The following is a 14,777-nucleotide window of genomic DNA, read 5'->3' as shown; positions in this document are numbered from 1 at the left end:
TTTGTCACCTGTGTTAGAATGCTGCTGTTCAAATGATTACTGCTTTCTTCCTGTTCTACCTCTACCCTCCAAGCAGGATCCACTTTCAGGCAAGGGAGCTTGCACATAAAGATGAAAACTGGAGAATTGCATCAATGAAAATACTTAAGTCAGCTCTGTCTTCTACAATTTTACTCTCATAGTTCTAGCTCTGGTTACACAAGAGTGAATCTGGAAAAAAGCCATTGCAGGGCCTGGCTCTGTGCCTCATGCCTTTTGCATTCCCATTGTTTGCTCATAAGAGAGCTCTCCAATTCCCCTTAGTGCTTAGCAAGCAAAGTTCAGCAAAGGAGCGAAATATCTGGCGGTCAGCGCTGGGTCAGCTGGCGCAGGGGTCCAGATGAAGGTTGCGGAGTGACTGGGCGGCTCCTGTTACGGCTGCAGCGGGGGCAGCTGCCCTGGCCCCCGGTCCCTGCTGTCACCCCCTGGGAGCGGGAGCCTGTGCTGGCACACGGCTGTAAGGGCACCAGTCTGGCCGTTGGCCCCTCACCTCTCCTGCTCAGCCACAGCTGCAGAGGGAGTGAAAGAAACACCATATCAAATGCTACAACTCTAAGTTTGAAAAATGCCATGGGTGGAGCTGGCAAGATTGCTGTCTCTCTGCTTCCAGTCAGGGAGTGCTGGAAACGCTATCACCCCTCAGATTTGCCTTCATGGGGAAAATTGTGAAACCACTTTCCTCAGCTCCCCGCCGTCCCTGAGCATGTTTCACAAACCCTGCTTTGCAAGGGCTTGCTCTGCCTCCACAGAGGTCCCTCACCTCAGCCACAGGGACTCTGTGACCACCCCCACCCCCAGCCTTCCTCATGTCTCCCCATCATCCTCACCCTTCACCTGTGCTTCCCTCCAGAGGTCCAGTATCCTGCTGCGCCATCCTCTCGGTCCTCCTCCTGGGCGTCAGGGGTGCCAGGATCATCTTCTGCAAGGGGAGTTAGAGGAGCAAGGAGAGGTTCGAGAGTACAGGAGCAGGGCCACAGCAGCCTGTAAAACCACCAAACGGGGTAGCATGGCAGGAGGAGGGAGGGAAACCTCGGGAGAGTCCTGGAGGTTTTGATGTGGCGGAAGTGCAGGAGCCAGCAGTGACCAGCCTTGTGGAAAGATAAAGTGGGAGTGTAATGCTGGGGGAAACGGCAGCACGGAGTTCAGTAATAATCAGATCTTAACTCAAAATGAGGCACTGCTAATATTCCTTCCGGGGATTTCCACTTCAGGCAAGGTAGTTCACCCAACATTTGCTTTGACAGAGATATAAGAAGGTCTGAGAATGAGCCTTGGGAACACTGTTCCCTTCAGCCCTTAGAGAGCCTGCTTAATATTCTGAAAAGTCATCCTAATCCTATCGGCTTTAATGTCGGGGAGATGGGAAGCCAGCTCTTCCTGGTACAGGAGAAGCAGAAGTAAAGCTGCAATGCACAGAATAATTCTGGTTTGACTTAAAATTCTGTTCCTTTACATGTTAGTCATTTTTTGCTACACATTTCTAAACCATAAATGGTTTAGCGATGGTTTTTCCCAGCACCACGCGGTTCAGGAGCCGGGTCTTGGTCCGTGTTAGCTGCCGTGGCCCCACCAACTGGAGGTCAGCTCCACCGATTTACACCAGTGGCCGTCAGTGCACCTATTTAAGCCGCCCCTTGTGTCCATGTTGTGTCCAGCTGGAGAAATCGCTGCCCCTTCTGAGCACCGTCCATAACTGTTGTATCACTCTGTCAGAGGCGGTTTGCTTCCACGAACATGGAGACGGTATGTGGGCACCCACCAGCTGTCGTAGGCACACAGCTGCCTTTCGGAGCCCAACGGGCTGCGTTTAACTCGGTGTGTGGCAAGTCACTGCCTCCAGCAATTAGCAAAAGTGCAGCAGGCCTTTCCTATCTCGGCAGTGGTTTAAAATCTGTAGTAAGTCATCACTGAAATGTGGGGATCTCCCTAAATTGGTAATCATCCCTAAATTGGTAATCACCCCTCCTGAATCTGTGAGAACAGGGGTGCTTCCCCTGTCCACACCAGCAACAAAGATATTTCACAGCAATTCTGACTGACAAACATGGTAACAAAACCTGCAGCCCTTTACCGTCCTCCTGCCCAAGGCATTTGTAGTGGCAGCTGGTTACATCCTCAGCAGGTCCTGTCTCCGAGAGAAAGCCACAGTAGAAAGAAACTCAGGGAAGGGATAGTCTGAAATAACTCTCCATTGCTTCAGCCCTTAAGAGGACAGTAGAAGGGGAACGAGCTGAACCTCGGGGTACTGAACCTCGGGGTGCTCCATCGAACCCATGAGTGCCAGGAGGTCCCAGTCTGCTCCTGCCTTGAGGTGAAACCTCAGCAATATGCCTGGCGGAGTCAGCGCTGCAGAGCTTCATTTATTTCAGTTTTAGGTGCTTAGCTTTTTGCCTTCATCTGAACACAGCAATGGGAGCATGAAATGCTGACTTTCATGTTCAGCACAAAGCCCAGCCTGCACTTTATACCCCTTTTTCTCTCCCCCACCACTTCTTGGTACGGACAAGAAGTCAGAGCCAGCAAAGGGGTTCAACCCAAATGCAGGAGCTGCCAGTTGCAACAAACCTGACAGCCTCCTCTTCCCCCTCTTTTCTGCCCCCTCGCCACGGATTTTTCTCATCACGCTGCACACCCAGCCTGCCGGGAAGCACACAGGTAAGAGCTCAGCTGCCGCGGCGATGGGCTCGGACTCTTGGGGGCACAGTTACACTGCATATAAACAATACAGCTCCTAGGTGCTATCGTCATGTTATCAGCGATGAGTGACATGTTCTGTACAAAAAGCCTAAGGGCGCTGTTAGAGTATGCTGAAGGTGGTTATAAACTATCCTTCTGAGTTTTTTGACAATTGGTCAAAATATCAACCAAACAGTTACTGAAACATTCATTGCAATTTTCTTTGCCTTCTTAAGCAATCTTAGCCATATTCAAATAGCCATTATTATTATTATGAAGTATTGTGAGGGCAGAACTCAATCTCTCCTCTCCAACACGCGCTCCCCAGCCACCAGGACTCCATCAGCATTTTGATAAGCTCATGTCAAGAGACAATGTGCCCCTGGCTAAAAACGAGTTATTTAACAGAGTTGCTATGAAATTGGGATCTCTCTCTCTTTAAACGTTTGACCCTGAGGCAGAAGAGGAGGGGAAGGAGGGAGAAGGAGAGAGAAGATGATAATCCCTTTACATAACCTCCTTCGGGCTAATAGCAGCCTAATTGCTGGCCAAGTGCTTTTAGCAGGCAACAGCCACACCTAGAGAGGCACCTGTGCAGAGGAAGATTAGTTTTAAACAGAAGAAGGACAGAGATATAAATGAACTTTCAGCTGAGCACAGTGGAAAGTAAGCAGCAGTTCTTTGTTTATGTAGAAACTGCCTTAAAACCCAGAGCTACTTGGTACTGCTTCAGATAATGGGATGTGGCTGCTATGTCATTCGTATGAGAAGTGGGTATGCCACAGGAGTCAACATGAAATGGGGATTTGTATTTAGGCAGGGAGAAGAAAAGAACCCCAGGTGGGGAAGAAGCAGTTGATGCTGTCTTTCCAGAATAAATCAGCTTCTTCAATGACTACAACCCTTCCATGAATAAAACTCATAAATATCAGTCTGACAATACAAAATAAGACCTTTACTTGAAAGTAGGCATGATTATATTAAGTTATTTGCTTGGAAGAAAGCTGCGTGAGAATTGAATGATTTGTAGTTGATCGATTAATCCAATGTAAGTATCAAATGTGCCCTCTATATGCACCAGCCATGCTTTTGTACGTTTAAGTATACGTCTTTTGTACATTTTGTACATGTCTTTCTTCTCCACCACTCTGCTTTGTCCTCTGAGTCCCCAGTTCACACTGCGGCCCCCTGAGACAGCAGATCTGGGGTCAGCCCAGGAAACGAGAGGACATTTTCACGTGGGTCTGGGCAGACCTCTCAGCCCCTGTTCTCCAGCTGCCCTTGGTCTTTCCCTGTCTGCCGAGAAGGGAGGCCATGGCGAGCGGGTGCTGCCTGCGGGTCTTGGTCGCAGCTCTGCCAGTGCAGGGGAAGATCAAGATCTGGATTTATGAGTAACAGACAACAAATTACTATTTTGTTTGCAGAGGACGCAGTCTGTGGAGCGGGTAGAGTTGACTGTAAGAACCGGTTATGTTCTCTGATGAAGGTGCCAGATCTTTCAGCAAGGGTATTGATTTCCACATTCAACTCTACAAGTTTCTTTCTGCAACATCTTTTGCTACTAAAATGCAGTGATGTGAATGTCAATAGGCATAAACAAAACCCCTATGTGTTGAAAAGCCTGAGTCCGTATCTGTAGGACATAAAAACTACTATATTTGCTTGCCTTTCCTGTCCTCTGCAAGCCATTTTCATAGATTCCAGTGTATCCTTTTATTCTGGGAGAGTTTCAAGAGACTTGAGAGGTCTATTGGTAATTGAGTTTGCACACAGAACACGTGTGTGCCTATGCATGACCATGAATGTTATTTTCTCTTTAAAATAGTGGGGTTTTTCTATTTGTAAATTGCATTTGATCAAAGTCTAGAAATATTATATGGCAGAAATTATCTATCTTGAATTGCTGAATAACACTATTGGAGTAGGTTGCTATGGCAACAGATGTATGTACAGGCTCTAGATCCACACAACAAAGGTTCTTATGGCAACTGTTTTTTGGATACCCCTTCATTGCACAAGCAGGAAAATATACTGAGCTATCCCAGCAATCTCTGGAAAGACAGCAGCAGTAACATAAACTGACATGTTTACTACTTTCCCTTTGGTTTTGAACTATACATAAAGTCATGCCTTATATTAAGAAAAAAAAAAAAGGAAAGAAAAATAACACAAAGGCCAAATGGCACTTTGGAATCAATAACAAGAAAACATTTTATGAATATTTATTATAAATTAGTATTTATATTATACTGATACTTAGAAACTCAACTAATGATGGATTTAATTGACAAAATGTTATACATTATGCAGACTCAAAATAGGTAACCATCCTAGTCCACAAGGCAGCTTTTTTTCTTCTTCTTCTTTTTTAAGACTTAGTGAAATTTTACAAAAAAAAAAAAAGGACCTTCCTATTAGAAATGCATCAGGTTCAAGTGACCTTGACCTACGATAAACAGCAATGATCTTCACCAAAGAAGGGGTTAGCCAGGCTGCTGAGAAGTCCGTTTCAGCTTTCCTTCTGCATTCAAAGGGACTGTTTGCATTAAAGAAATAGGCTTTGGATTAGGCCTTATTTTTCAATGTGCAATTCTCTTAACAAAGATGAATTCTTCTTCCTCTTCTCCCATTGTTATCATTGCTGTCCCTACACAACCACTCCACAGCTGCAGGTCTGCAAGTAGCTGGCAAAGGTGGCATCTGTCTGTGATTACAGGTCACCAGCATCCATTGTAAAAGTTCAGCTCGGTGCAAAACACACAGGTATACAGGTACGCTCCTACTGATGGAGTCTCTTTGGAAACAGTTTTCGCTTCACAAAAAGGGATGGTAGCTTTTGAACATTTAGACAGCAATGAAATAATTAGAATTAGTACAGAAGAAAGCATGAAGTGTTTATCACTTGATATCTTTAAGAAAAAATTATAAAAATTCTGTCTGAGGTGCCATAAGTAAAGCCATCTGGTGCAGGGCGATGAACTAGATGACATCTTAAATTCTGTATTTCTGTGGCTTTACAATCACTGTGCTTGTGCTTGCTGGAGTGTAACCCTTCGCTTCACACAGGCGCAGGGGTAGGATGGCGGACTCCAAACAGAGGAAAGTTGAAATGAGATGCCAAGCATATGGGGGAGAAAGCGAACATCTCAGCCCCTGGAAGAGTGTCATATGGTCTTAGTCATTTTTCTAACAAAACTTTTTTAATGTCTGAGGCTTACTGAGATAAGCCTTTGGGGAAAAACTTAAAAAAAAAAAACCAAACAATAAATCATCTGGTTCACAATAGAGGCTGCACAGTATAAATATCTTTTACTTATTTAATATGTACTGGAAGGTTTAATTTAAGTGGTAGATGGTAAAGGCATTTTTTATGAAGTAGAAAAACATCTTAAGAAACTAAAAATTGACTTTGCATAACATAAAAGCTTTCTAATGGCAGACATTCAAATACTACGCATTAGTGTGGCTATATTGGGAAATATGCAGACTAGGTGTGCTAATTTCTGAGGATATTTTTTCACTGGCTATTTGTAAGAAGCGGCTAATGACAATGTCTTTGGCCTTGGTGGTCTCCATATTCCTTTCCCGCGATATCTGCACACTGATTTGATCTACATTAGTCATGATAAGCTCCGAGGCCAGGATGTGAGTAGGGGACGCCCTGTTCGCTGTGCTATCCATGATGTACTGCTTATACAGTTCCACCAGCTTCTGTTCGAGGTAGTCATTCAGGGCTGAGTCGGAGAGGGGCTGCTGGTGGGGCACTAAGCTGGCCAGCCGCCAGCATGAGGAGTAGCCTTGGACCGGCTTGCGGCTGGTGTCACTGGGGGGAACCTTCACCGACTCCAGTGGGGGAGGAATCTCTGAGGACTCCAAGAAGGGGCCTATGCCGCTGTCGCAGGTAAAATCTGTCGTGATTGAGCTAATTGGCACCACGTAGTCCCCAGCTATATGCAAATCGTTGTAGTTCTTGCAAATGCTTTTGCAGGAAGGTGGAACCAGGTAGGTGTCTTTTCTTGTCAGCCCCTCGCAGACATGCAGAGCTGGAGACGGCTGCCCTTCGGGTGCAGGGTGCCGTGTAGGCTGCAGGAGATTATCCTTCTGCCTTCTGCTGTGCTTGCTACTTCGTGAGCAGACCGAGGAAATGCACTTGCCAGCAGATCTGCATCTCTGAAAGAGATTTTTTCCTTGTGCTTCATCCGTGGAAGAATAATTAATGGACCTCATTTCATACACCACTTCCTCAGCTGAACTCTTGCTGTAGAGCTCAGGGTTCAGGTCTTCACAAAGGTAGGCGATTCCATAAAGGTAACCTTCCGACAGCATCCTTCACCAAAGGAAAGGAACCACCAGTGGACAGAAAAGTGAGAAGAAGAAACCATTAATTCATTACAAAATCATGGAGTGGTGATTACACTTGCAAGTCTGCTACTATCTGCAGAGAGATGTTTCTGATTTGGACATGAACGAGAATGTCTGTGTCTTTCTAGAGGACTTAAGCCAATGGTGAAGTGATCAGCTATTCTCCCTGTTGTGCTGTTAACCACATCAAAGCATATTCTGTATAACATAACGTATGACATATCCAATACATTCACCGAAAACTGAGTTGGGAAAAGAGGAAGAAGAAGTGGTTTGTTGTGGTAATACTTGCTATAATAGCTCATGCTTAATATGTATATTTTTGCCCTTGACTTCAGTAAGAAGCCGTGGGGTTTCCCCCTTATTCTCATATGCTTTGAAGGAACTTTTGTTGTGTGTGGTTTGTCAGGTGCCTCAGAACTATGTTGATTTGAGATTCATATTGAGAGTATCACCCCTTTTGTTCCAGACTAATCAATAGCTGTAAGTATGGTTCCTTTTTCATTAAAATATCTCAGATAATTAAATTAATATTTTGCATTTCTGCATGCCAAGCAGGATGGAACTAATTGCCTCTAACCTTTAGACACAAAAATGTCAGTGGCAAAAGCCAGGCTTTTTGAAGGCATGATTCATCTGGCCTATCTTAGACACCTACACTGAAATGGGATGAACTGTGCCCTAGATTTGCTTATCATTCTCCAGTTACTATAAAAGGATCTTAAACTGACCACCCTAGATGCAGAAATCTGCAGTGTACTTTTGAAGAGACATATTTCAGTACAATGCATAGGAAAGTGCATGTTTAAGAAGTACTCTGGCTCCTCCATTGTTGGATTAGTCATGAGTACCACCAGCTCTAAAATCAGTCTCCATTGCGTTTCCACTGCGTTTCCACAAAGGCATGATCAGGTTCCAGCAGTCACTTCACTCTCTTATAGGCAGCTCAGTCTCAAAAGCTGCGTAGACATGTTAGCAATGACAGACGGGACTCACTAGCAAGGACACACATGCATCTGCACATCAGCAAATGTTCTGCCCAGGCTTTAGCAGCTCCACTACCACATAATTGTTCTTAAGTCCACCTCTGTGTCCTTTTTTCAAACAGATGTCAAGGAGATGACCAATGGGAAAGATGTCCTAAAGAAATTGTGTGGTTCAGCAAAGAGAAAGTAAATCTTAAATAAAAATAAATTAATAAAAATGTAAATTGGAATTTTCTTTCTATAGTACAAAATATCTTGTGTGATAGAGGAACAAATAACTTGTCTTTGTTTTAACAGCAAGTACTTTTCTTCATTTACTCTTTAAACTAATTATACCATTTTAATCCTTACGGATATTGTCTGTGCAGATATGAACATATATCCCAGTTCTCTTATTTCAAAATACCCACTGTGTGGAGCACCAGAACAGGAACATCTTTCCACAAACTATGAATGGGGAGGTGGCATTTCTCTGGCACACGCTGTACTACCCCGTGTTGCTGTCCTACTTACCTTTCCAAGAGTGAAAGAGCTCTCATTTCTCAGTAAAGTATTTCACGTGTAACAGTTGCTCATGCAAAATGCCGCACTAATAATAAATGTTGGCTAAATCCTGTCAAAGCACGCATATAGACTTTAGGCAGATGTCGGGAAGAAGACAGTGTGAGAAAAGGCTTTCCTCGGGGCAGAGGGGGAAGGAATCACTTCTACACTGAAGAAGGAGGCTGGAGGGAAAACAAGCTTCCTTCAGAATAAAATTTTAATGAAAATTAAATGTGTTCAAACACTTGCTTTGGTGACCCTGGATCTCTGCTGCTGCTGATGGTGTGAAATTTCCCACAGGCAGGTAATTTTTAATGAAAAGTGGTCTATTTACATGAGAGGCAAACCCCCATGTTTGGGGCTTGGGATTCTGTGCAGTATGCTGCTGTTGCCTTGCTTTAGGTTTTAGCTGCAATTAAGGTGCCACCACAGAAGTCTTAGCCAAACGCTAGAGCTACTCAGGCTATAAACTCACCTCTCTCCCTCTCCTCTGCTTCTGTTCCCCTCTTTTTCAGCTCAAAGGCCGTTCCCTTCCCCAACTCCTCCATGGCCCAGATGGCTTTATTGCAACGTCACCACTAACTTCGGCTAGCGTGAACCTGGAATTGTTAGACGCTTACTCCTGTGCTTATTTTTAATGTGGATTCTGAGAAATGAGTGGAAATATAACATATGGCCTGTTCACTTCTCAACCAATGTACGCACGGCCAATTGTGTTCAGGTAGCATGTGACACTGCTGTCTTTCCTGCTGCCCAGATGTATGTTGTTTCTGTCATAAGGTGACACATTAGGGAAACGAAACCGTTGGTTCCGTTTCTTTGCACTGCATTCTGCAATACTTATTTTAAGAGTTTTAGAGCACACTGTCTGAGACTGGAGGGGAAACAAAAGAACTGGTAAATTCAAAAAGGTTAAGCTGCCGTTGTGCTCAGGAGTTGGGTGTTTTGCTGAATGAGTTACAAGCTTGCCCTCCAAAGTTGGCAAGGAGGGCAGTCACACTAATCTGACTATTGCCAGCTTTGCAAGGAAATCTGATTGAAGTTTTGACAAGAAGTGTTGAGCCTGAACGCAAAAGAGAAGTGCATACATCTGTGGTCCTAGTACTTAATATAATATATACCACTGTCAAGTTGTTATTCCATCACTACCAATGGCTGGTCAAGCAGTTGCGTCACCTTTAATCCTTGCATTTTACATCTGACAACAATGACAGTTTTCATTAATTCTACTTTCTCATGCACCTCCTCTTAATCCCCCTTCCATGCCACAGATGCATGTATACACCAGGATTCCAAGTGCACAGGGATTATATCTAAAGTCTCTCAATATTTTGGGTTTCATGCTCCTTAAATTCAGATTTCAGTTCCCTCTTCCTGAAAATAACTGCCAGACTTCTGTTGCGCAAGGAAAAACTCTGATCTGATGCATTTTGCATATGAGGTGAATGAAGAAATTTTTCCTTGCGTGGGTAATGACCTGGCAAAGAGAGCTGACTACATTCTACCTAAGCCCAGATCCCAGTGGAGACAGAGAGAGAAGACTGACTGGTCTACATTTCTTTTTTATCTGACATAGTCTTTCTTACTGTCAGATGATCTTAAAAACTCATATGTCTTCCCTGGGCTTTTCACTCAGTTCTTCCGCGGAAGAAAAGCCGCAGGATGAAAGTTTAAAGCTATGTGGAGAATCCAGTGCTACTGCCAGTATTTTCTGAGTGGCAGAAAATTTACCGGGTTATAATGCTTGGAGATGGTGTCAATGTTTGCCTAAAGACCTCAGAGTAGAGTCTGAGAGCAGACTGGGAGCATAATGGAAATTCTTGACTCAGGATAAGCCTGAGAAGTGTACACAAACAGACAGGATAAATTGTGTCCTGTATAAAAACCCGAGCAAGATGAAAAGTTGCTAGGGAGAACAGAAAGAACGTGGTACCAGCTGGGATCACAGCTCAGTGGGGAAAGGGACATTCTTTTGCATTGCAAAAGGAGGGGATGGAAACTCATAGAAGAGACAATCATGTTTTGAATATGTCTGGCTTTCAGATCCCTGAGCAAGGTTCTGAATGGCACTAAAGCTGTGCTGCTGGTAGTTGGAGTTCAAGTTTTATCACAGGGTATACCTTAAGTTCTAGCTGACTTACTAGATGGGATCCCAGATGATAAAGTCTCCCTGTCTCGAGGGAACCCAAATCCTGTGGATTCATCTGTAGTATTTTTCCTTATTTTTAGGGACAATTTTCCAGGCTGTGGAGATACAGACAGTTCCCTTCAGTGAGCTCTGGGATTTACTCGGGTTGCAGGACACACATGCAAGAGTTGACCTGTCAAGCAGGACAGGCTGGAGAGCGAGCTTGCCTATGTTGCAGGACCCACGTCTCACCTTCCACAGAGACTGGTGTGAAACAGCTCCCAGGAAACCTACAGCCAGCGTAGGGAAATCCGGAGACTGAAGAAGATAGTGTAATGAGCTGTGCATATGGATGAATATGACCTTTCCTTAATGCCTGAAAATCACAGATCTTTGATATCTGAACCTCATTCAATAAGGGCTATCTCCAGTGCCCAGGCCTGGCTTGGGTAAAGGTAATGCTGACGACTCTAAACTGCATGGTGAGGTGTGCACGTCAGAAGGGAGAGCCATCTTACTGAGAGACCTGGACAGGCTGGCAGAGAGGGCTAGCAATAACAGTGTGAAGTTTAACAAAGAGAAGTGCAAGGCTGTGCACCTGGGATGACATAACCAAAGAGCCCAGTACAGGCTAGGATCTGTGTGGCTGGGGAGCAGCTTTGCTGAGAGGGACCTGGGGGTCCTGGTGGACAACAAGCTGAACATGGCTCAGCAGGGCACCAGTGCAACAATGAAGGCAAACTGGGCCCTGGGCTGCATCCACAGGGGAACTACTAGCAGAGACAGAGATGTGATCATCCCACTCTAGTCAGTGCTTGTCAGGCTGCACATGGAGTGTCCAGTTCTGGTCCTCACAATTCAAGAAAGATGAGAACAGTCTGGAGAAAGTCCAGTGGGGGGCCATGAAGATGACCAAAGAGCTGGAGAACCTGCTCTACAAGGAAAGACTGAAGGAGTTAGGACTCTTCTCCATGGTGAAAAGAAGGCTGGGGCAGGGATCTCACCACAGTATTCCAGTACTTAAAGAGCAACTACAAAGAGGACAGATGCTCTGTCTTCACAAGGAGATACACAGAGAAGACAAGGGGCAATGGGTACAAGTTGTTTTGGGAGAGGTTTCATCTCAATATAAGAAAGATATTTTTTACAGTGAGAACAATCAATGACTGGAACAACTTTCCCACGGATGTAGTGGAGCCCCCATCGCTGGAGGTTTTCAAAATGCAATTGGACAGGGTGCTAGATAATCTCATCTAGGCTCTCTTTTCCATGAAAGGCTGAACCAGATGATCTTTTGAGGCCCCTTCCAACCTGGGCTGTGGCTGTCCTAGGACTCTATGATTAGAATCATGGAATAGTTTGGGTTGGAAGGGACCTTTAAAGGTCATCTAGTTCAACCCCCTTGCAAGGACCAGGGATATCCCCGACTAGATCAGGTTCCTCAGAGCCTCATCCAACCTGGTCTTGAATGTTTCCAGGGATGGGGCATCCACCACCTCTCTGGGCAACCTGTTCCAGTGTTCTACCATCCTCATTGTAAAAAAAAAATTTCCTAATGTCTAATCTGAATCTAATCTGATTCTATGATAACAATGACTGCTATTTGAGGTAGGAGTTGACCCACTTTGCCCAGGGCAGAAGAGAAGACAAATAGCTAAGAGGTGCTTTTGCGCAAGCATCCAGATGCTACCCGCTGGATGTGTAACTTCCTCTCCCTGCTGCTGCTGTTGCTCTGCAAGATCTGGGACCTGTGAGACTGCACTGTGACGCTCTTTCAGTAGTAGTCATGAGCCAAACCCCTCTTGTTCCCTCCTCACAGGTATCTTGGCTCTGATCTTTTGGTCTTCCCACAGAAGAAACCAGGAGCCCTACTCATCTTCTTTATTCACATGTCAACAGTTCAAGAGATGCAGGAAACCTAGGAGTACCTCCCAGCTGGGGAATACGAGCTGTCCTGGGGGGAACAAGTAGAGTAGATTTGAGAGGATAATAAACTTGTATTTCAAGAATATGAGGGAATTTCCTTGAAGGACAGGCTGAAGGAAGCAAGTGAGGAGACACATCTTCTCCAAGATCACATTACACTTTATATGTCTATCGTACTGTTGAATGTTCTTCTTATACAAGTGTGTACCCATTTTTAATCATGCTAAATGGATGGCAATAAGCTTCAGGAGCAGCTGGTTTCTTTCATTTAGAAAATGAGTTTGAGTGCTGTTGTGTCCTTAAGTGGAGTTTGGGGGGACAGGCTTCCATAAAAATATAAGAAAAACCGTATGTGGGTAAATATAGCTTCTTGAGCTCTCAAATAATTTCCCACACAAGTCTATTTTATCAGTTCAAGTTCCTTGAAACTTCTTACAGAGCAAGCCTCGTGCACCATTTTTCACACTTTTCTTAATCATCTATACCCATACAAAGTTGTTTTAGGACACCATCAGTCTGGTTTGATAGCATTTTATATCTCATATCCACAGCTGTAAGCAACAACATGAAATGTGAGGCAGGAAAGGATGGGGCTCCACACTGATAAAGGTGGCTTGACTACATTATATTTCTACACTGTGCTTTTAGATCTTTCTGGGGTGGAAATCATGTCATGTTTCTGGATTTCTGTGTTTATTTGAATGAGTTGTTGGTTTTTGTCATGACTGAACTATTTGGACTGAAATATTTTGTTTCTAAGCAGCTGACGTAAAAGGGAAATAAATTCATGTGCACTCTTATAGAAGAGCATACACTTTCTAGAAGTGAAAAGAATAAATGCTAAAGCAAGAAAGACAGAAAAGGCTGAAGGGGTTTCCCAGGAGGAGGGAGGGAAATGGTGCACTAACAAGCACTAAAACGTTAGTCACATCTGCTGTAGAGTATAAAAAAAGAGGGGGGAGGGTGCCTGCTGTGCATGTACACCCATGTCAGGCTGCAAACTTGCAGCAAACCAGAAAATTTGCTGTGAATCATTGAAATACAATGATAAACTTTCTGTGTTTATACATTTAAACATCATATTGTTTTCAAAAAAATCTCAGCTTTTTTCTATGAAATTTTTAAAAATATGATGCTCATGTTTATCTATTATGATGCCTATTTTTAGCTCTAATCTACGAATAGAGTACTCCACTTCTAAGACATCACTTGGGCAGTACACTAACATGCACAGAAAGATCAATAAAATACCATAATTTGCTAAAAACAAAGCACCTGGTAAGATTTGCTTTAAAAGTATTCTGAAAAACATTTTTTAGTATGATTTTATGATAGACTTAAAAATACTAGAGGATCAATTTTTTTACATTTTGAAGTTGCATTGCAGACCAACCACAGTCAGTCACGCTTGTGAAGATGGTACTTTTGAAATGTTCTCATCACTTCTTAGGGCAGCAGAAACTGTGTGCGGACAGTGGCTGAGACTCTGCAAACACGCGCGTGCGTTCAAAACAGAAAAAGTAAGTCTTCATTTTTCCCACTACCATCAGTGATCCCACACAAACAGAACAGAGCCACTTTGATAAGCAAGAGCAACCCTTTCATACATAATGCATAGGCTATAACTAGGTCTTACCTCCAAAGATACAGCAGCTGAGCAGGTACAGAAAATCTGTTGTCTTCTAGCCAGTTTAAAGCTTCCTGTGAGTCTGCCCTACCCCAAAATGCAATGTTCTGTTTTTATTTCCTTTTTAAATACACTTCTAAGATGACATGTGTTTTACTTCTAATCCTCTATAGTGCAAAGTATAGAAAGGAAGTCCCTTAGGAGATGAGGGGGTTTTATAATCGACTGAACTGCAACATGCTGAACTTGCTTCCTCTTTTGTGTCTAGATGAAACTTCGTTGTGAAACTGGGCACTGTTAAAATAGCTGATTGCAACACTCTCAGTCCAGGCAGATGGACTTCTCTTATTAACTGTTATACAAAAAAAAAATTCTGGTGAACAGTTAGAACAACCTTAGAGAAACTGCTCATCTGGTGGCAAGTTAGTGTACCCCATTTCAATGACTATCTATCGTTTTCCTTTTAATTGACACAGCAATACATCTAGAC

At 43.9% G+C, this 14,777-nt stretch overlaps 1 protein-coding gene across 1 annotated transcript; it reads right to left on the bottom strand.

Moving 5' to 3' along the window:
• Positions 1-5,064: 5,064 nt before the first annotated feature.
• On the bottom strand, positions 5,065-14,417 carry TASL (TLR adaptor interacting with endolysosomal SLC15A4). Its single transcript, XM_010129082.2, has 2 exons — positions 14,297-14,417; positions 5,065-7,042 (listed from the first exon to the last, which is right to left on the bottom strand). Exon 2 carries the CDS (start codon positions 7,039-7,041, stop codon positions 6,166-6,168), a length of 876 nt encoding a protein of 291 aa, XP_010127384.1. The 5' UTR covers position 7,042; positions 14,297-14,417; the 3' UTR covers positions 5,065-6,165.
• Between the last annotated feature and the right edge of the window lie 360 nt (positions 14,418-14,777).

The sequence above is a fragment of the Chlamydotis macqueenii genome, chromosome 1, assembly GCF_036417535.1.
Source record: "Chlamydotis macqueenii isolate bChlMac1 chromosome 1, bChlMac1.mat, whole genome shotgun sequence".
NCBI lineage: Eukaryota > Metazoa > Chordata > Aves > Otidiformes > Otididae > Chlamydotis > Chlamydotis macqueenii.
The sequence above is the reverse complement of the archived record's forward strand: the minus strand, read 5'-3'. Positions and strand labels throughout refer to the sequence as shown.

Excerpts from the sequence above, each read along its gene's own strand:
- TASL (XM_010129082.2), bottom strand. The coding sequence starts at position 7,041 with ATGCTGTCGGAAGGTTACCTTTATGGAATCGCCTACCTTTGTGAAGAC.